Source organism: Tenrec ecaudatus, chromosome 8 (genome assembly GCF_050624435.1).
Source record: "Tenrec ecaudatus isolate mTenEca1 chromosome 8, mTenEca1.hap1, whole genome shotgun sequence".
Lineage (NCBI taxonomy): Eukaryota > Metazoa > Chordata > Mammalia > Afrosoricida > Tenrecidae > Tenrec > Tenrec ecaudatus.
Window position 1 is genome coordinate 80356583 of NC_134537.1, and position 23579 is coordinate 80380161.

General features: G+C 44.7%; 1 protein-coding gene and 1 pseudogene across 1 annotated transcript in view; both read right to left on the minus strand.

The window, feature by feature from the left end:
- The window catches only part of C8H8orf74 (chromosome 8 C8orf74 homolog), a 37289-nt gene extending 25149 nt beyond the window's left edge, over window positions 1-12140 (minus strand). The window contains exons 1-2 of the mRNA XM_075557199.1: window positions 12093-12140; window positions 7539-7731 (exon numbers count right to left, since the gene is read on the minus strand). Coding sequence (XP_075413314.1) covers window positions 7539-7731; window positions 12093-12140 — 241 coding nt within the window. The remainder of the gene's footprint in view (window positions 1-7538; window positions 7732-12092) is intronic.
- Window positions 1041-6743, minus strand: LOC142454590 (DNA primase small subunit pseudogene; annotated as a pseudogene).
- Window positions 12141-23579: the final 11439 nt, after the last annotated feature.

Genomic DNA, 23579 nt, shown 5'->3' on the forward strand with positions numbered 1-23579 from the left:
AGTCAGGGTGCAGTGTAGTAATGATGAAACATACACCTTTCCTCTAGTTCCTAAATGCTCCCCCCCGACACACACACTATCATGATCGCAATTCTACCTTACAAATCTGGCTAGACCAGAGGATGTACACTGGTACAGATGGGAACTGGAAACATAGGGAATCCAGGACGGATGATCCCTTCAGGACCAGTGGTGAGAGTGGTGATACCAGGAGGGTGGAGGAAGGGTAGGGTAGAGCGGGGAAAACAATTATAAGGATCTACATATAACCTCCTCCCTGGGGGACGGACAACAGAAAAGTGGATGAAGGAAGACATTGGACAGTGTAAGATATGAGAAAACAATAATTTATAAATTATCAAGGGTTCATGACAGAGGGGGGAGCAGGGAGGAAGGGAGGGAAAATGAGCTGATGCCAGTGGCTTAAGTGGAGAGCAGATGTTTTGAGAATGATGAGGGTAATGAATATAAAAATGTAATGAATGTACAAATGCGCTTTATACAATTGATGTATGTATGGATTGTGATAAGAGTTGTATGAGCCCCCAATAAAATGATTAAAAAAAGAGAAGAAGTCAGGTCCTACCAAGTGAGGAGCTGAGCATATGCCTTGTTCCTCCCACTCTCACATCTGGGCAAGGATGCAGGTTGCTCTTTGGCAGAAGCGTAGCTCCTTCTCCTGGCTGGTGTCTTGCCCTGCTCCTGCACTGCAGACTCAGGCAGGCACTGTCTCCATCTGAGGAGAAGGGGCCTACCACACTTTCCATGTCCTGGCAGAAGGTGCTGAGATAGCTCAGCTCCTACTTGGTTTATTTTTTTCATTGTCACCGAAAGGTACATTTTATATTATTTTATTATGCTTATTCTTCCTTTTATTGCTTCATCTAGGAATCTGGACACTCTTTTCAACACAATTATTTCTCAAGAAAATGAAATTTTACTTTCCCTGAGATGTTTACATGGTTCTGTTCTATTAATTCAGTGGCTCTTGAAGTATTTGATCCTTGGGTGAACGTAGAAGATTTGGGGAGATCTCATCTTCAGAAATCTTTCTGTAAATCATTCTTCTGGAGAAATTCTCCTTTTCAGGACTTATCCAGTTTTCCAAGAAGCTGATCAGAAACTTTCACATAGGGAGCTAGCCCGGTCTTCTTATAAGCTCTGGTTCTATGTTTGACATCCACTTCGGCTTCATTTTCCTCTTCATTGGTGGGAATGATGTCTAATCTAATTCATGACTGATGGCGCTTATAGTTGGAATGGCAAATGGCACGTACTAATGCACCTTTTGTAAATCCATGGGGATGGTAATGTGACCAGTTTTCAGATGAACACTGAAAGGGCTCTCAGCAAATTCAGTGGGAAACAGCACTGGCACAGGAGCCCCCACTGTAGCCAGTGTCTGTATTTTTCAATTTTACTGTTACTCTGATATTCACTGGCCATTTTCTTCCAATGTTCCCGACACTTGAACTGTGGCACAGTTGAACGCCTTCTTGAAGTTCATCATGCATTGTTTCAGGAAGAAGTGCTAGAATCTTATCCCAGCTTCCTTTATTTTCAAGAGTATCTTGACCAATCAAGACATAGTCTTCAATATATATTTTAAATTACATTTATAAATCTTCTGATGAAAGGGTGGATTTTTTCCACTGAGGCAAAATTTCTTTCTGATATCTGCACCACCCACCACAAGACGCAAACCCTCCATTATCCCACAATGCACAGCAGAGGATACTCTTCTAAGGGACTCACCACAGACCCAACCACGAACACCTCTCCTTCTGGAATACACCAAGGGATGATGCCTAAATCCAAAGTCCTCCTTCAGTGCTCTGTCAATGATGTGAATGGCCATTGTCATGAGTGTCCAACACTTAGAGCATACGTCTGCAGGACTACAACATCTCCTTACATCGTCAGAATCGATCCTGTCAATGCCAAACACCAGTTATGTTTCCTGAGGCTGGAAAGCTCCCTGCTTCACTGTATCAGGTTGACCGGGTCTGTGGGAGTATACTGTGTCTACGTCAATCTGTATGAATTCATTTTTCTGCATCTCGTTTTCCAGATCACTCTGGCTGTTGAAAGTTTGGTATCGAATGTAAATATCATCTTTCAAGATGAATGAAAATTCAGTGTTGAGAGTAATTCTTTATCTCCCACTTTTTGCTTTATCACCTCCACCATAGTTCTGAAATGTACATTTTATTTATTACTATTTTTGTTATTTTCACAGCTTTATTGACACATAATTCATGCATCATATAACCCAATGGTTTGAATGCATTAAAGAATTTTTTCAATCATCACCACTATCAATTTTATAACATTTTCTTCATTAGTAGCTCCCTATTGTCTCCTAACTTTCCCTACCATAACCCTAAGAAACTATTAATCTAATTTCTGTCTCTTTAGATTTACCTATCTTGGATTTCATATACGGAAAAACATACAATGCCTCTCCCCAGCCCCTACACAACAAAAGCAAAATCAAACACAGAAAAACCTCAATTTAAAAGCAGAAAAAAATGAAAACTAGAACAAATTAAAAATAGGTCAAAGGGAAAACAAATGATAAGATGTTAAACTTTAACCTAATTATATCTGCATTAATTCAGCTTCTGAAGCATTTTTGTCTGAGGGCAAGGCCATTTACATCCCTGGTCAATAGTCTCCTGGCATTCAGTGGGGTTTATTCCCTGTGGGGACTCTGCAAATGGTTTTTAGGGCTTTCAGTGTCATCCATACCTTTCTGCAAACTGTGTGCTCAGAATTTAAACTCTTATACTACTTCCTCCTCTGATCTTGGATTTTATTACTTACAATCCTTGGATCACACAGGTTGGTGTACTTCTTTGGGGGCTTAGCTGACACCTCACTTACATGGCTGCTTATTTTACGGCAAGCTTTAAGGACCCAGACACTTTTTTTTTTTCCTGACAGCTGGGAATCATCTGGTTTCTTCACCACTTACTGATAGCCCCCATATCTTCAGCAATCCCTTTATGAGGGTAAGTACTGTCTGGTGCTCCTCTAGAGACTAGATTTGAGGGAGGCGCTGTAGGCACTGACCCAGTCACACCTGGTTATATCAGAACCCTGACTCCCATGGCACTCTTCAAAGTTTCCATGTCCTTGCCCCTGTGCTCGCCAGAGTAATAGCTACTATTACTGAGCACTTACTGTATACTAAGTGCTGTATTTGATCCTTATAATACCACTAAGAAGAATGTACTCTTCCCTTTCTCATTTGGTGGTGCAAATGGCTAATGCACTCAACTCTATTTGGAAGGTTGGCTGTTCAAGTCTACCCAAAGGTACCTTGAAAGAAAAATCTGTTGTACTTCTGAAAAATCAGTCACTGACAACCTTATGTAGCACAGTTCTACACTGGCACACAGGGGTGGGGGGGGCATGAGTCAGAATCAACTTAGCAGCTGGTTTTAAATCAGAGGACTGGAAATGATGTGACTGACCCAAGATCATATATACAGTAAGAGGAAGAACTTGGATTTGAATCTTCTTTTGGGCTCCTGGTCTCCTGATGGATTCTGTTTCCAGAGATAAATTTCAGGCTTGGGGAACTCACCCAAGAACTGGGTCCTACTTTAATGTTTATACCAACCAGCTTCACAGATTTTCAGGTGCGATTAAGGTGAGGGGAAGAACGTGTATGCTGGGTGGCTCAGGATCAAGATTTAAAGGATTTTAGGAAGAAGAAGGAAAGCTGGGCTGACATTTACTAAATGAAATTGATAGGCAGATCATGCAGACCTGCGTGCATATTCAATATCAGACTGCACAAGGGCAGGATGGGAAAAGGGTTAGGAGTATTCATGCTTGTTACATTAGTATGACTCAATGTTACTTTGTAACATGCTGGTCAAGTAAGTACCTTCATAGGCTGCATCAACAGGAGTACTGTGACCAGGACAAGGGAGGTGATAAAACCATTGATTGCTTCACTAATCAAACTACAGGTAGGCTCTAAATCAAACAAACACCCCCGAGGAGGGCACCAAGAAAGGGGTAGTGGTGGGGAGGTGTGGTTTCAGATTCTATGGAATCTATGCCATGTAAGAGTGATAAAAGCCATTGGACTATCTAGTCTAAATGTGAGACATAATAATCACATATATCACATACCTCTCTGGGGCTATCACTCTGTTCCAGACGTCAGATTTTGAACACAAGCAAAGACGATGAAGCAGGCAGACATAGACTAGGTGTAACAAAGAACTTCTGAGTAATTCATTCTTAACAAAGGAGTGCGCTCCATGACACTCGTAGAGTGTAAACGGAGGTCTCGCAAACCCTGGCTGACATGTCCAGGGGCTCCGGGAAAGAAACCAAAGCAAGCAAATGAGTCAGACTGTTGCTGGGGCGTCTATTCTGACGCACAGCATCCTCTAAGGCAGCGTGTAGCTGCCCCACAGGGTTGCCAAGGCTGTAATCTAAACAGAAGCAGACCTGCTGCGCCTTTCTTCCGAAGAGCAGCTGTCAGGTTTCAAATCATCTTCCTTTAGGTTAGCAATTTAGCGCTTAACCACTATGTCAGGAGGGCTCCCTCTCTCCCGGAAACCAGGGGAATTAAATTCGTCTGCCTACCGAGTCTCCTTCCCACTGGAAGGTTTGAGATCCTATGAGACATAGGTGTGCTGTCCTGGCCAAGTATGCTGATAACCAGCAAGGCTCCGTGCGATTTAATCGCCTCCGTTTGAGGTTGGGTTTGCTTCAACTTGACTGGTTTTCAAAGGCTCGGCTGTGGAAGGCTCTGATGGAAACTTAAAAGCAGCCGAGTTCCCACCTGCTTGGAGCTGACATTCTTATTCCCGCTTGTCAGTGTTTGTTCTGGCCATGAGCCACGTGAGAGCTGAAACAGCCAGGCTTCGCTTTGGTACCCGGATGTTACTGAGAGTGGCGGAAAGGCGTGATGCAGAGGGATGCCGGGAAGGCCGGGTGGAACTGAGGAGGTGACTGGGGCGGAATGAAATGTCCAGCGAAGTTCCGACGCCGCTCCCAGAGCCAGGCCACGTCTTGCTGCAGTCTAGCCTCAGACGCCTTGGGCGTCCACGCTGACGCGGGGGGGGGGGGGGGGGGAGGTGTAGAGAAGTGGGGGAGACAAGGGAGCTCCGCGCACAGAGCAGGGCTGGAGCCAAGTGTTCACAGGCTGTGCATTGGGGTGCTGCACAGTTCTAAGAGGAGGGGTGAAACCATTTCATTTGTGTTTCTGGACAGTCACTGTGCAGGTTGGTGAATGAAAGAAGTGGGCCCGTCGTGAGATGGAGGGCGCTTAAAAAGTGTGGGGGCCTTGGAAGTGGCGAGAGGCGGTGAGATGTAGGAAGGTCTTTGGAGATCTTGAGGAGGCCCTGGTAGCATAGTGGTCATGTGTTGGCCTACTAACTGCAAGCTCCACAAGCCACTCCATGGGAGACAGATGCAACTTTCGACTCCCTTCAAGAGTGGCGGGCTTGGAGACTCACAGGGCAGTTCTACCCCATTCTGTAGGGTAGCTATGACTTGGCATCAACTCCATGTTAGAGTTTGTTTTTTGGGGGGGGGCTGGGGGTGGGGTGGGAGGTGGAGATCATAAGGAGTCCTGGTGACACAAATGGTTAAATGGTGGGCCGCTGACCAAAAGGTTAGTGGTTCGAACCCAGGCGCCATTCTGGGGAAGAAAGATGAGGCTGTGTTTCTGTAAAGATTTACAGCCTAGGAAAACTGACTTTGAGTCTGCCCTATACGGCCATTCTGTGTCGGACCTGACTTGATGGCAATGGGCCCGTGTTCGGTTCACCGCGGGCGAGCTCTTGGCAGAGGAGTTACAGTGGCATCGTGCAGCTGGGGGGTCGGGGGTCAGGGGTCGGGGGTCTGGTGGGACTAGAGATCATGGTAGCGGGCCATAAGAAGACCGAAATGCGCTACACATTTTTGTTTTTGTTTCCACCTCTTATCTTTATCTTCAAATACATTCAAGACAAAAGGAACCAACTACAGAAAGGTTGGGAACGTAGTAGAAGGGGATCTCTTCCCAATCTCCTTAGGAAAAGCTGCTGGCCTACTGTCCCCACCAGTCCGGGAGAGTTTAAGTGTGCGTTTCCTAAAGCAAGGGCCGTCGCAGCCACAAGAGCACAGACAAACAGCCAGTACACTCAAGGAAGTAACCAGGCTATGTCCCAAAGCAGAGCGAAGTCCCTTGTTGGCATGTCCGTTTTCACTCCGGGGACTTTACGTGGTATGGAGAAGCCCTGCTCCGTGGCATTTTATTTCGGGCTGCAACCTTTACCAAAGCAAGTCTCCCACCCTTTCTTCCACAGCATCTCCTGGGGGTTCTAATGATCAGTTTTTAAGTTTGCAATTGACTGTCAACTGTGGCCCCCAAAACCCTTGGGTATGCTGTCTGTCCACTCCACCGATTGTATTCAAGTTCCACTGACGGGGCTCAGATTGCCCTTTGCAGCGCAAGGATCCAAGCTGGGATCCCATGTCACCTGTCGTGTCTGGTTGCTAGGCTTCCGGAATCTTTCTCGGTTAGAAACAGCTTCTGGTTTATCCGTGGCTTCCATAACGGACATGTTTTTGAAGACCAAGAAGAGTGAGTTAGATGTGGCACAAAAGTCCTCGGTTTGATGTTCCCTCACGATTAGATTCAGGCCAAGTGTCTTTGCCAGAGCTTCACAGGCGTGATGCTGTGGTCCTCACACTGCATCCTCCAGGTAGCGCGTGATGGTCACCAACATGTGCCTTTCCTGATGCTCTTTGTTCCTACCACTGGTGCAAGGTAGTGCTTGCCAGGCTCCTTCCCTGCAAGTGGATCCTTTCCCTTTTTGGAATCATGTGTCCCGTAGGGAGGCTCTTTGCAAGTATGCAAGCATCCAGTCCCACATCAGGTACTCACCCACCGGTTTTAGCACCTGCAGAAGTTTCTTGGTGGAGTTTCTTATTACCAGGATGCTGTCACTGAAGGGATGCTTAATGAATGAGTCTACAGTTAACCACCCAAGATGGAGCCTGGTGTGCCCACACTCATGTCATGGGGCTGCTGGGGAGAGGCACGTATGCTCCTTCCCTCGAAAGCCCACCCCAGGGAGAGACCCTTGACTGCTGCTCATGTGTCAGCAAGCTGGTACCTGTCCAGGCTCCCCTGAGACACCCGGCAGAGCAAAATGAGGGAACTGGGCCACCTTTCCAGGAGACCAGTGAGGAGTCCGTGAAAGGGGGAGAGCCAGAGAATGACATGGTTGGTTTATGTCAACCAAAAGCCAGAACAAAATACAAACACCCTGGCTGCTAGGTGAGCAACTTGGACTGGTGTAAGACTTGCAGTCAGGGAGGCCAGGGAGGAGGCAGTGCGGATTGTCCCGCTGCCCTGGGATCCTTGACAGGCACATGGGTCTCAAGCATCTTGGGAGCCTAAGTGCCAGGGAAAGGAAGCGCCCGGCTACTCAGAGGCGTGCTGGGGCTGTGGGCACAGCAGGTGCTGGGTGCCCTGCTAGCCTTGCTGACTCCTGCACACCCGGGCATGCACACCTTACCTTTGGCTTCCTGGAGCAGCTCCTCGGTGAACTTGGCCACCTGGGCCACCTTGACCCACGCGAAGCCTTTGCCCGCTGCAAAGACGATGCTCTCATAGAGGAGGTCCAGCAGGATGCTCCTGCGGGAGTCCCTCACTTCATCAAACGCTTCCCACTTCAGCAGGGCGCGCAGGTGTCTGAGACCTTCTGGTTTCTGCATGATGAGAGAAGGGAGCGGTGGGTTGGGGAGTTGGGACACCGTCTTTTGTTTGGGGGCAGAACCCTGTGGGGGCTCCAGAGCAGCGACATGAGCAGAAACGTGGGCACAGCCGGGCACGATTTATGCTTTGGGGTCTGGACAGGCTGCCTTTCCCGGCCGGGGATGCTGTGCTCTTCATTCTAGCCCTACCACTGCCCTTGCCAGTTGTTCTGCTAAGCACTGCAGGCCCGGGTTTGTAGCCTCGCGAGCAAATGCTCTAAATCAGGGGTGCTCAGTATGTTGATCGTGAACCACTAGTTGATTGCAAATATAGTGTGGGCAGATCACATGGCATTAAAAAAATAGACATGAGCCTATCACCAATCCCATCACTGAACTGATATACAGCGCAGCCAATCAGATGCAATCTTAGGTGTCAAATGCATGCGCAAACAACTGCGCTAAACCGGAGACAGTGTGGGAATTGCACCTGACCTGATCCCACCACACCGAGGCAAATCACTGGGGGAGTGCAGCGGAACAGCAAGGGAATGGAGTGGCAAGGTCCCCAGGGAATGCTGAAAGTGGACTTTGGGGCCAGGGCGTGGTGCCCAAACAGAATGGACTGGAAAACGCTCCTAAGGGCCAACAAACGATCCTTGAACTAACTACAAGCTTTTCTCTTGTGAACTGTTTTGTTCTGTTCTTTGTCAGTGGTTTGTTTTTGTTGTTTTGTTGTCTGGTTGTATACTGTTGCTTTGTTTTCCTCTGTCTAGTTTTTGTGCATGTTAGTGACTCCACAGGTCTGTCTGAATAGGACAGGCTGGATGAACTATCTGGAGGAAAGGCAACGGGACCGACAGTTCTGGGGGGACTTGGGGTGGGGGGGTAGGGGGGGCGGTAAGGAAGTGGTGTTAACAAACCCAGGGACAAGGGAAAAACATGGGACCCCAAATGGTAGAGAAGGGGGAGTGGCAGGCCTGGTGGCAAATGATCAAGGGTAAGGTTGCTTAGAGAAGAGGTATACTCTAGCCCAGGTGGCGATGAAGCATGGTATTAGGGCAGGAGGAAAGTCAAGGGAGATGGAGGAAAGAGTTAGGAGTCAAAGGGCATTCATGGAGGTCTAGACAAAGACATGTACATGCAAATATATATAGGAGGATGGGGAAATAGATCTATGTGTCCATATTTATAGGTCAAGTATTAAGGTGGCGGAAGGACCTTGGGCCTCTACTCAAACACTCCCTCAATGCATGAATACCTTCTTTTATTAAATTGGAACTCTATGATGCTCACTCTCCCGACACAACGGCTGGAGCCAAAGTGGGTGAACAAGTAAATGTGGTGAAGAAAGCTGATGGTGCCCGGCTATCAAAAGAGATAGTGACTGGGGTCTTAAAGGCTTGAAGATAAACAAGCGGCCATCTAGCTCAGAAGCAACAAAGTCCACATGGAAGAACACACCAGCCTGTGTGATCGAGTGGTCCCAAAGGGATCAGTTACCAGGCATCAAAGAACAAAAAATCATATCATTGATTGCACACCTCCATGATAGGATAGCTGAAGACAAATGGGTGCATAAGCAAATGTGGTGAAGAAAGCTGATGGTGCCCGGCTATCAAAAGAGATAGTGTCTGGGGTCTTAAAGGCTTGAAGGTGAACAAGCGGCCATCTAGCTCAGAAGCAAATAAGCCCACATGGAAGAAGCACACCGGCCAGTGCGATCACGAGGTGCCCAAGGGACCAGGTATAAGGCATCATGCAAAAAAAAAAAAGATATAAGTGTGTGTATGTATGTGTATATGTATATATGTATGTGTATATATGTATATATATATATCATATTAAATGAAGGGGGAAGTGCAGAGTGGAGACCCAAGGCCCAAGTGTCGACCAATGGAGATCCCCTCATAGAGGGGTTTAGGAGAGGAGATGGGTTAATTAGGGTGTGAGGTAGTATCGATGAAGAACACAGCTTTCCCCCAGATCCTGGATGCTTCCTCCCCCCAACTACCATGATCCGAATTCTACCTTGCAGGACTGGGTAGGACAGAGGCTGTACACTGGTGCATATGAGGGTTGGAGGTACAGGGAATCCAGGGTGGATGATACCTTCAGGACCAAGGGTGTGAGGGACGATGCTGGGAGAGTGGAGGGTGAGTGGGTTGGAAAGGGGGAACTGATTACAAGGATCCACATGTGACCTCTTCCCTGGGAGAGGGACAGCAGAGAAGGGGGGAAGGGAGACTCCGGATAGGGCAAAATATGACAAAATAACGATGTATAAATTACCAAGGGCATATGAGGGAGGGGGGAATGGGGAGGGAGGGGAAAACAAAAAAGAGGACCTGATGCAAGGGGCTTAAGTGGAGAGCAAATGCCTTGAGAATGATTGGGGCAGGGAATGTATGGATGTGCTTTATACAATTGATGTATGTATATGTATGGATTGTGGTAAGAGTTGTATGAGTCCCTAATAAAATGTAAAAGAAGAAAAGAGAAAAAAATGATTAGGGCAAAGACTGTACAGATGTGCTTTATACAATTGATGTATGTATATGTATGAACTGTGAAAAGAATTGTATGAGCCCCAATAAATTGTTAAAATAAACAAATAAATAAATAAATAATAAAAAAAAGACCAAAAAAAAAGAGGAAAAAAAAACACAAAAAAACAACTGCGCTAAGTGCAGCAAAACTGCGCTAAGTGCAGCTAAGTTATCGCCAATTTTTAGACCTTGGTTTTTTTCTCTTAAACATAAGAAAGGATATTAAAATGAGTGGGGGAGCTGGACCAACGAAGAAGACCAAAACGTATCACTTTCACATGGAATGGGAAATTTTGACATTACAAGCCACATTCAGCTGCAGTCCAGAGCCATGAACAGTTCTGGAACTTACTCGCAGAGGGAAAGTACCCAAACATGAGAAAATATGCTACCTCCTTGACCGCATTATTCGGCTCTGCTTATTTATGTGAGTCAGCCTTTCCCACATAAAGATCATTAAGCCCAAGTACGGTTCCACCATGACTAATGGTCATTTGGAAGTGTGCTGGAGGCTGGCTGTCAGCAGCTACTGTCTGGACCGTGCATCCTTGATTCACTCCACTCAGTGCAAGTCGTCAGAGTAAACTCAGGTCATGACAAAAAATGTACATAGTTAGTTGTGTTGTGCAATATGGACTCATGGGGTTATGCAAGGTACAAAAATGTACATTGTACATATAAAGAATTCTCAATGCATTTATGAATAAATGTAATAAATAAATAAAAATAAGTATATGCTTTGCATTTTTGTGGTTGGTGGATCACTTTGACTTGATCATTTTGTAAGTAGCTCGCGTGCTGATAAAGTGTGTGTACCCCTGCTGTAAATCAAAGAGTACAGGACTCCTGGGAGGGGGTGGAGAGAAATGGAGACCACACCTTCAGAAGTGTATAGACCTGCACACAGACGTTGTGCAGAGAAGTAGCAGCTTCACATTATGACCCTCTTTTGTGTATTTGCTTAGTAAAGGTTTCTATGTTTTTACAGCAACATCTTGTGACTTATCTTTGTACTCTGAGAAAATAAAAATATTTTGCTTGGTGAAAATTCAAGTACTCGGCAGACCCGGTGGAAAAGGCTGATTGGGATACTTTTTATCACATCCCTCCGTAGGTTAGAGCCTATTTTACTTGAGAGTTTGACTGTTCCTTCCAGAAATGTTCTCCTAGGTCATCACCCCCCTAAAAAACTCACTGCCATCAAGTTGATGCCGACTCATAGCGACTCTATAGGACAGGGCAGGACTGTCCCTGTGGGTTTCTGAGACAGTAACTGGTTACAGTAGTAGGAAGGCAGATCTTTCTCCCACTGAGCAGCTAGTATTTCTAACAACTGACCTTGCAGATTACAGCTAAGGGGTAACTACTACATACATGACCAGGGCTCCTCAGGTCATCATCATAGATACAGGAGCACCAGCTGCTACTTGGAGGAGAGGTGATGTGTGGAGGGGAGAGCCACCATACTCGAGTGCTGTTCTCCTTAGAGCAGGAGAGAACTCTGGGAGCCCCAGGCAAGCTGGGTGTGGAGGCCAGCCCAGGTCCTGCCCTCTGTCTCTAGGACCTCCTTTTCCACCATCACCCCTCTTGCTTGCTGCCTTCCCATGTCCCCACTGGAATGGCTCTACCATTCCAGAGGCTATATATAATTGTAGGCCCTCAAATAACCACCAGCTCTAGGAGTTGGTGAGCCTGGGGCTCCAGTCGTAGCCAGCAAATTCCGAGACCCGAGTGTGAATCCAGCACGCCCTCTGAAAGAAGCCACAGGGCACTTCCAGCGCACCCAGATGTGTCTGTGTTCTTTAGAAGTTACCTTTTTGTCTTTACCTGAAGGCGGAAGACTTCTTTCACTCCCTGGGGTGTTAAGCATGCCATTGCTCCAGCATATGGTTGCTAGGAGACGTGGCCAGACTGATTCAGGGTTTCTGGAACCCTTGAGCAGGGCGTGCCAGCTTTATTAGGTCATGGAAGCCTGCTTCCTGATGCACGCGGCTTTCTGGGCTGTGTCCCCTAGCTTGTTCCCTCCTGTTTCCCTGGAGGAAGGCGCCCACTTCTTTATGGGTGGGCTCGGGATCTCCCCCCCAAAGACCTTGATTTTTTCTCTTATCTTCAACCTCTCCCTCACAACCTGTTCTCCTTCAGGAAATGAGTGTACTTAGTCTTTCCCATAAACCCACACAGATTTTCCCTCATCCTTTACATCCTTTAAGACAAGACTTATTTCTCTCCTCCTTCCACAGTCAAGGAATGTCTCTATTAAAAGGCTTCCTAATTTACTGTCTCAACTTCCTCCCTGACTTATTACCCTGTTAGGTTGGCTTCTACTTGCGCTCAATGGCATCTCTGACTCCCTGTCTTCAGCATCGAGACTTTGGCTAAGGGTGCAGAGAACAGCTCTGCCGAGGTGTCCCGAGTACAAGTCCCACACTGCCACGTGCTGAGGTTTGTGGGGCTCCGAGCTCTCCTCCTCTTGGTCCCCTTTTCTTGTATGTCCTGAAAGCACCCCGTGCCTACTGGTTATATGAGGGGAAAGTCCTGCTTGCTCTTCCCCAACATTTGTAAGTCCCAACTTAGGTGCCCAAGAGCCCAAGGAAAACCCAGAGGAGCTGACTGATGGAATGAACCCCGTGGTCCTGGTGAGATCCATGCCTGGTGCTGGTATTCAACTACCCTGGCTGCCTCGGTTCTTTTTTCAGGCTTGGCCAGGCGAGTTCCTAATAAAATGGGCCAAGAGTGAGAGAACATGGGCTCTAGCTCTTCCTCAAATGGGGCTGGATGGGAAGGGTTCCAGTGTCTCCTTCCTCAGCAAACCGGAATCACGTTCCCACTGTGCCGAGGCCCTGCCGTCGTCCACCTTTCTTATGCTCGTGCGGACCATCTCCTCTTCTAGGACAGACTTTGGCAGGACCATTTTATCCACCTCAGCAGATTATTGGGGAGAAAGGGGATGGGGGCCTGGGCTTGTCTCAGTGCTTTCTGGCCCATGAGTCCCTTGTGCTTCTTATACAAATCCGCCGATTCCCTCCTCAGCCATCTTCATACTCTCTCTTACGGAGGAAATGGACCGGCACGGTTACCCGTTTACAACATGTAGTTGCTGAGACTTGGATCCTTTCCAGTCCTTGTGCTACTCGACAGATGCTACTGCTGAACACTTGTTTCCTTCTGTGCCTCTCATAAGCCACCCTCCCCCAAACGATCTGTCTTTCTAGACATGTCTTCTCGGTCCCTAGATGTTAGTGGGCTCCAGAGTTCTGTCCTTACCCTCTCCTCTTCCTAAGGCACATATGTTTGGGTGATTTAATCCACTGACATTACATTACATAAAAACAACAACAAAGTTACTGCTATCGAGTCAATTCTGACTTGTATTGAACCTATAGAACAGGGTAGAACTGCCTCTTTAAAAATTTTTATTTATTTATTGAATCATTTTAATGGGGACTCTTACAATTCTTATCACAATCCATATATACATCCATGGCGTCAAGCACATTTGTACATTTGTTGCCATATCATCATTCTCAAAACATTTGCTTTCTACTTGAGCCCTTGGTATCAGCTCCTCATTTCCCCCCATCTTCCTCACTCCCTCATGAACCCTTGATAATTATATATTCTTATTATTTTGTCATATCTTACACTGTACAACGTCTCCCTTCAACCACTTTTCTGTTGTCCATCCCCCAGGATGTAGATCTTTGTAATAGGTTCCCTCTTTTCACCCCACTCTCCCTCACCCTCCTGGTATCTCCAGTCTCACCAGTGGTCCTGAAGGAATCATCTGTCTTGGATTCCCTGTGTTTTCAGTTTCTATCTGTACCAGTGTACATCTTCTGGTCTAGCCAGATTTGTAAGGTACAATTGGGATCATGATAGTGGAGGGGGGAGGAAGCATTTAGGAACTAGAGGAAACTTGTATGTTTTATCTTTGCTGCACTGCACCCTGACAAGTTCGTCTCCTCCTCCGCCACACTTCTGTAAGGGGATGTCCAGGTGCCTACAAATGAGTCTTGAGTCCCCAATCTTCACTTGCCCTCATCCACAATGATATGATTTTTTGTTCTTTGATGCCTGATACCTGATCCCTTCAACACCTCATGATCACACAGGCTGGTGTGCTTCTTCCATGTGGGCTTTGTTGCTTCTGAGCTAGATGGCCACTTGTTTACCTTCAAACCTTTAAGACCACAGATGCTATATCTTTTAGTAGCTGGGCACCATCAGCTTTCCTCACCTCTTTTGATTATGCACACATTAGTCTTTAGTGATTGTATCTGGAAGATGAGCACACAATGGTATGATATTTTTGTTCTTTGATGTCTGATACCTGATTCCTTTGACACCTCATGATCACATAGGCCGGTGTGCTTCTTCCATGTGGACTTTGTTACTTCCAAGCTAGATGGCCGCTTGTTTACCTTCAAGCCTTTAAGACCCCAGATGCTGTATATTTTGATAGCTGAGCACCAACAGCCTTCTTCACCACATTTGCTTATGTACCCACTTTGTCTTCAGCGATCATATCGGGAAGGTGAGCATTATGGAATGCCAATTTAATAGAAGAAAGAATTATTGCATTGAGGGAGTACTTGAGTGGAGGCCCAATGTCCATCTGATACCTTAATACTAAACCTATAAATATATGCACATAGATCTATTTCCCCATCCTCATATATAAATATATTTACATATGTACATGCCTTTATTTAGACCTCTATAAATGCCCTTTGCCTCCTAGCTCTTTCCTCTATTTACTTTGACTTTTCTCTTGCCCCACTGCTCAGTTTTATCTGGGTTTCAGTAATTCCTCTCAGTTACATTACCCTTATTGTGCCCTACCAGGCCTCCTACACCCTCCTCACCACTGATTTGAATCACTTGTTGTTCCCTTGTCCCTGGGTTTGTTAACACCACTTCCTTTTCCCCCACCTGCCCCTCTCCCATGTCCCCCCAGAACCGTCGGTCCCATTGTTTTCTCCTCCAGATTGCTCATCCAGCCTATCATTTTAGACAGACCTATGGTGATAATAATATGCACAAAAACAAGACAGAGCAAAACCAATCAACAAAACAAAACAAAACAACAACAAAAAATCCAATGACAAAACGAAAAGTCTGTAGTTAGTTCCAGGACTGTTTATTGTCCTTTAGGAGTGTTTCCAGTCCAAGACTGTAACTCTTTATAGGGGCAAAACACCTCATGGTTCTCTGGAGGAGTGTATAGTGGTATCAAACGGCTGGCCTTGGGATTAGCAGCCCAACATGTAACCATTGTGTTGCTAGCATTTGACTCCTAAATTCCTGTTGTTACTTTCTGCTGACCCCAGATAAGGGTGTCCAAATCATCCAGCTCTCCCTCCCATATGACTAAGGAACAATGTGACCTGTTCAGTTTCTAAGAGCTTATGCTTGAGTTGGCAGGGGGAGGGGCTTTACCTAGGTTTCCCTGTCATCTCTTTTCCCATTCTTTTGTATTTCTGTTGATGGTTAGTTTTAGTTACAAGTCTTCCTGTTCCAAGTGTCAGAAACTCAACCTGTCTGAGACTCAGGAGAATTTACAGTCTCCCATAACTAAGAGATCTAGAGATACATGAAAGGCAGGGCCAGCTCGAGGTACTCATAAAATGTTGTCAAGTTTGCCTTTGTGACTCTGCCCTCCGCAGACACGGTCTGTATTCATTCTCAGGCCATACAATTTCTGTCTCCCCGTCGCTCCCTTAGGCATTGTGAATTGAGTCTCACCAAATTTCTGGCACCACCTATTCATCCTAAATCAAGTACCTGGGCCAAAGGAACTACTCAGTGCTTGGCATTGTTTGGATTGTATGTCCATCACCTGGAGGGTGCTAGAAGCAGCCCCACCCAACACTGCATTTCCCTTTCACCAAACATGGCAGAAAAATGGAATGATAGGGCGTCCCAGACCATAGATACTGATATTGCCCCAGGTGCTTCACAGACCAATAACACCCCCCCCCCCCAATTCAGAAGAGTTGACTGCCTCTCTGCTCCCACAAATGAGCTCAGTGATTGGTCAGGAAGTTGTTAGTGACTCTTTAAGATCTAGACCTTGGAAACCATTAAAAGACCTACCACTCTTCCCTTTAGAAAGATGATACCTTCTATTAATTTCTAATGAGTCATCCCTCTCCCCTTCATCCTCTCAAAGGGCTGACAAGGGGATTTATTTCTGCAGAAGATAACCCACCTATGAAGTTAACAGGAGGTCGTAGCTATCTGTTGTGATGGGTTTCTCTGTGTACCTTCTAGTCCTGGTGTCTTTTCTGAGGGCCAAGCCCGAATATGCAATTCTTACTATGACTTATCTTTGTCTGGGCCATCAAAGCTCAACTGATCTAGAATAGAACATGCCATGTTCTCTTTCTCCAACAGCCCCTGTCTAGTGGTTTTAGGGCCATTCTGACCCTTGACAATTCCATATGTGTCTTACGTGCCCCATACGATTTTCATTGGCTGATTTCCTCCCTCTCCCTGGCCCCTAGAAGTAGATTGTCAAGTCTATCTTCCAAAGAAAATGAGCCCTGGTGACATAGTGGGTTACAAGTTGAGCTGCTAACTGCAGGGTCAACAGTTCAAAACCACCTGTTGCTCCCAAGAGAAATATGAGGCTTTCTACACCCATAAAGAGTTAGAGTCTGAAAAACCCACAGGGGCAGCATTATCATATCTTCCAAGGTTACTATGAGTTGGAATCCACTTAATAGTGGTGAGTTTGGAGTTCAGGGTAATCTTCCAAGGAGCCTTATGGTTCATTGGAACCACCAGCCACTTGGTTAGCAGTCAGATGTGTTAACTGTTTTCAAGACCCACGGACTCCATCTAGTCAATGGAACTTCATTAATTCTCTAGGTCAGAATCATAGAAGTAATTCTTGATGTCTTCCCTTATACTTACTTCATATGCAATCAGTTCTATTGAGTCACTCATAAATAGCTTCCATACACCTATGACTCTTTTTATTCCATAATGATGCTCTTAGTTACACGTATTATTTCTCACTTAAACTACTTTAACAACATTTTAAACCTATTTTCAAGCTTCTTTCCATTCTTGAACTCCTACTGGCAGAGTGGCTACATGCTGGACTGCTGAGGTTAGCAGTTCGAAAGGTCTGCAGTTCAAAACCACCAGCCAATCCTTGGAAGAAAGACTAGGTGTTCTAATTCTGTAAAGACTTACAGTCTCAGAGACACAGAGGAGCAGTTTACCCTGTCCTTGTGGGGTTGCTAGGAGTTGAAGTCAAATCCATAGGTTTTTGCTTTTCATTTTCACTACCCTCACCAGATAGCTCTTTCTAAAATGCAAACCTGATCTCACTCTCTTGCCCAAAATCTTTAAGCACTCCGTAACTTGCTTCCTCCTGCCAATATCACTTTGTGATGCTTTAGAATGCTCAACTAACACAGGTTTTGAGTCCCAGACATTTGCCAAGTCCTGCACCGAGTGACAGAGCTGCAGAGATGAACAGGCCATTATCCATGTTCTCAGTGGGCGGGCAGGTTCAAGGAGAGGCAGTCATTAAATCGGTACAAAGCGCATTATTTTAAGAACTACGATGAAGCTAATCAGACAGCCAACAAATAGCTGTGCCTACCAGGTGCCACCCACCACTTGCCTGCACTGTGTTATCTTGAGCGTTGCTGTAAGGATGGAAGCTGTCACTGGTATTTCAAATGCCAGCAAGAGTCACCCAAAGTGGACAGGTTTCAGCACCCCACTTTTGTAGTATTAGCCACTGAAAATCGTATGCATAGAACTGGAGCATTGTCCGATACCGAAGGCCTAATAAATAGAAGCAGAGCATTGTTAGAGATGGTGCCAGAAGATGAGCTCCTCAGCTCAGAAGGCACTAAAAAGGTAATGGAGGGAGAGTTGTCTTCACAAAGTGAAGTTGATCATAATGATGCGAATGGACTAAAGTCTGCGGGAGTAAAGCCTTCAGGCCTTCATTTGCTGATGGGGCAGGACTCAAGATGAGAAGAGACAGCCACAAAATCTACTAATAATCAGAACTTGGGAAGTGGCAAAGTATGAATCTAGGAAAATTGGACGTTATCAGAAATGAGTGGAATGCATGAAGTTTGATGTTCCAGGTGTTGGTGAGCTGAAATGGACTGGTATTGGCCACACGGAATCAGAATGTCACGTGGTTTACTATGCTGGGAATGACACAATCAAGAGGAATAGCATGGCATTCATCTTCAAAAAGGAGATCTCAGTTCCTGTTTTGAAGTTCTCCATGCCTTTTGGTGACATGTCTTAATCTACCAAGAGGGGTCCTTCCCTCATAAGTGAATTTAACGGAAAGCATTGTCAAATCTCCAACCTTCGTGGCTTGTGTAATTAGTGCCCAATCACCCAAATGATGAAGATGCATAAATTAACAGTTCATGTTTTAGATACTAATAAGATATCCTACACGCCTATACTTTGCATAACAGTGTTTTCCCATTGACTATAATTATGTTCCCATTAATAGAATTACCCTGAGTCCCATGGGATGATCCATGATGTACGACAACAAAATGATAACCATGTCTCCAAAAGTCAAGCAGGGACATATAGAAATCATAGTAACATGACTGGATTTTGAGCTCTTGCTGAATTGTAGCACCAATATGGAGCAATTAGTTCTTGTGACACAGCGCTGCCTGACATGTTCCCTGGGAGATCACTGAAGACGTAGGTGCCGTATCAAAGCGTGGTGGCAAAATCAGATTGTGACCAGCGATCAGAAAAAAATAGCATCTAAGGTCTTAACGACTTGTCTGAAAACAAGCAGTCATCTAATTGAGTAGTCAGCTCAGTCTACACAGAAGAAGCATACCAGAATGTATGATCCAAGGATTATAAACAATAAGCTCCACACCTGGTGGAGGGAATTGCTGAAGTGTCTAAATTCTAAACACCTAGTTTGCAGAATGATTTGGATGATGGTGGAAGCCCAAAATCCATTTGCAGGATTCTTATGTGGATTGCGTCCACAGTGAATCTCCACTGCCCACGGCCTAGCCCAGTACCATAAAGAGCGTATTATAAAGAGGTTCTTAGCAACTCTACTTAGACTGGAATATACCTCCTTACTGTTAAATCTCCCTGAGGATGCACTTCCAATTTGCCCAATAGTTTAATTGTCATTTACTTCCCCTTAGATTGAGGTCTTTCACTATTTTATATGATCACTATTGCTGGGTCCTTTCTCTTCATTTTTTCCTTTCTTTTTTTCTGTTCTGTGTCCTTATTTCATGCTTTTTCTGTACAGGGGAGCCAGGACTTATGAGGGCAGTAACTGAAGTAACATTTGCCTGGGGGTATGAAAGGGGAGGGAGTGGAACACGGGAAGCCAAACCAGTGGGTACAAGAATGAAGAACATGTCCCAAAGTTGACTGTAGTGATGAGTGCACAACCCTGCTCACTATACTTGGATGATTGGATTGTACGACATGTTAGTTATAGCCCCAAAAGATGAACTTAAAAAATATGTATCCATAATTATTGTTAAATGGAATACAAAAGTTGGAAACAAAGAAGAAACAGCATTTGGAAAATATGGTCTTCGTGATACAAACTAAGCTGGAGATCACATGATAGAATTGTGTAGGACCAATGGCTTCACTGCAAATGCCTTTCTCAACACAAATGGTGGCTATTCATATGGAATTCTCCAGATGAAAAATACAGAAATAAAATTGACTACCTCTGTGGAAAGAGATGATGGGGACGCTCAATAGCAACACCTGAAACCAAGCCATAGTAAGACTGTGGAACAGCAATTGCTCACATATAAGTTCAGGTTGACCCTGAAGAAAATTAAAGAAGGCATGACAGCTAAACTATTACCTTGCATCTATCCCACCTAAATTTGAGAACATCTCAAGAACAGATTTACTGCACTGAACACTAATGACAGAAGACTTGACATGAAGAAAGCAAAAGGTGCTTGAAAAGACAGGAAAGAATGACAATGTCAAAGTGGATGTCAGAAGAGATGGAAACTTGTTCTGGATCATAGAGGAATATGAATCAAATGGAAGACATAATGCTGTCAAGGAGCTAAACAAAACATTTCAAAGGGAGCTTGAGAAGACAAAGTAAAATATTATAATGAAATACGCACAGCCCTAAAGTTGGAAAACCAAAGAATAAGAACATACCTTAAACTGGCAGAACACAAGAAAAATTCAAGCCTTGAGTTGCAATACTGAAAGATTCTCAAAACATTGAATGATGCAGGAAGCATCACAAGAATATGAAAGGAATAAAGAGTTACATTTACTCAAAAACTGCTGGTCCACAGCCAACCATTTCCAGAGGTAGCATGTGAGCAAGAATCAATGGTACTGAAGAAAGAAGTTCAAGCTGCCCTCCAAGCAGTAGTCAAAAACAAAGCCTCCAAAGTCGTGGAATACCAACTGAAATGTTTCAACAGTTGATGAAGCACTGGAAGCACTCAGTCATCTATACTAGGAAATTTTGAAGACAAATATTTAACCAACTGACTGGAAGAGATCCATATTTATACTGATTCCACAGAAAGGTTACCCCAAAGAATGTAGAAATGATCAAACAGTATCATTAACATCACATGCAAGTAAAATTCTGCTGAAGATCATCTAACAAAGATTGCTGCAGTACATTGACAGGGAGCTACCAGAGGTTCAGGCTGGATTCAGAAGAGAGATATACTTGCTGATGCCAGATGGATCTTGACTGAAAGCAGAGAATACCAGAAAAATATTTGCTTGTGTTTAACTGACTATGCCAAGGCATTCAGTTGCGTGGATCATGATAAACAAAGGAATGGGAATTCCAGAACACCTAACTGTGGTCATTTGGAACCTGTACATGGATCATATGCAGTTGTGTAAACAGAAGAAGGGAATACTGCCTGGTTTATACCAAGAAGGATGTGCTTCAAGGTTGCATCCACTCACCATACTTATCCAATCTGTATGCTGCGTACATAACCGGAAAGCCAGATCTGGGAGGAAGAATACAGGATCACAAACACAGGATCAGGAGGGCTTATTAATAACCTGTGACGCACAGATGACGCGACTTTGCTTGCTGAAAGTGAGGACTTGAAGCACTTGCTGATGAAGATCAAATATGGCAACATTCAGTGTGGATCACAGCTCAACGTAAAGAAGACCAAAAGCCTCCTGACTGGACCAGTGGATAGCAGTATCCTCTGGAGAAAAGATTGAAGTTGTCAAGGATCTTGTTTATGCTCATGGAAACAGAAGTCAAGAGGTCAAAAGATGCACTACATTGGGTACATCTGCTTCACCAGACCGCTTTTACATTTTGAAAAGCAAAGAGGTTACATTTTCAATCACCTCACCATCCTGTGAAAGATGAATGTTGAATCGGGAAGAACAAAGCCGAGTTGATGGTTTTGAATTTTGGTGCTAGTGAAAAATGTTGAAGGTATCATGGATTGCCAAGGAAACACACAAATCCGTCTTGGCATAAGTACAACCAGAATGGTCCTTAGAAGCAAGACTGGCCAGACTTCATCTCAAATCCTTTGAACATGTTGTCAGGAGAGATCAGAGCTGTCAAAGGACATCATGCTTGGTAAAGGAGAAGGATAGCGAAATAGAGGAAAACCTATAAGATGGATTGACAGAGTCTGCCACAAGAGGCTCAAACATAAGAACAATTGTGAGGAGGGTGCAGGGCTGGGTAATGTTTTGTTTTATTATACATAGGGTCTCCATGAGCAGATGGTACCTAACAACAACCACAACTATGTGCCAGGTAGGCACATGGGTAAATAAAGTAGACTCTATGCCCTGCCCTTATGGTGTTACAATATAAGAAAATAGGCATTAGCACATAATGAAAATTGAGTCATGAAATCACAAAATGCAAAATACTACTAATAGTATTTTCAATGGCCTAAAATGTATGAGAAAGTGGGCATTGAATGAAGAAGACCAAAGATACATTTGGAGGTGGTGTTGGAGAAGAACATTGAAAGTACAAACCAAAGCCCAACTCACTGCCATTAAGTTGATGCCTGTGCTAGTCCGGGTTGTCTAGAGAAACAAATCCAGAGACACATATGTGTATAACGGAGAACTTTATATAAAAGAGCAATTGTATATTAAGAAAACATCCCAGCCCAGTCCAGATCAAGTCCATAAGTCTGATATTACCCCGTATGTCAATACTAGTCCATACATTCTCTTTAGACTCATGCAACCATACAATCATGCTGAATGCAGGAAGACCGCAAGTCAGTGGATGCAAAGTCTTGTGGATCCAGTGGTGGTGGAAGCATCTCAGTGCTTGTGTGGGTCTCCACATGGCTCCTCTGGTTCCAGAAACTGGAACTATCTGTAAGGAAGGAATGGCCATGACTGGGACCCTGGTTTGGGCTTTTAGCATTCAAAATGTGAGAAAATAAATTTATGTTCTTTAAAGCCACTCACTTCTGATATATTTTTTACAACAACACTATGTAGTAAAGAGTATTATCTACAGAAAATAAAATTTCGAGATCTTAAGTGACAGCTACATAAACCATTGTAACCAGTACACCAAACAAGATGCAGACCATTATGATCATTAGAACATTAGGACGTCCCTTTACTATGTTTCCAACCTATGATCCGGCTGATGATGTGTTTTGGTTTGCTTAGTTTGGTTTACTCTGGCCATAGTGTGAAGAATGGGTGTTTGGGATTGGGGATAAGCAACGTTATGGTGGACTATACTAGGCGAGTCACTATGGGGATGGAGAGAGAACAGGCTCAATGAACATTGAGAAGGTACATTTGTGGGGTTGGAGGGCGGCTGGGAAAGAAAATGAAGGAGAGGAGTAGTTGTATTCCAGGAGCTTCCCCACCGCCCACCCCAGCCTCTCTCACTACAATTTCTCTTTTAATCTTTTTTTTTGTTGCCAATTCAACAACTTTCGCACACATGATTTATTGCTTTATTATTCCTCTTTTAATCTTCCCAATAATTCTATGTGATGGGTATTGTTATTATAATTCCCACTTGACATTGAGGAAAGTTTTAAAGAGATCAGCCATCTTGTCCACAATAAATATTAAAAATAACCCCCCCAAAACTATTATTGGAACCTTGATTCTAATGATTAACCATAGCAATAACTATGGCAGAATTTAGGATCCAAATTGTTGATAATACTTACCGTTGAGTTGCTCCCACAATGGAATAAAATTCTGCAGGACCAGTACCATTTCTATGAGTGGGTACAGATTAGTCTACTGTGGCCAAGGGGTTTGCATTTCTTCCTAGTCCATGGTAATCTG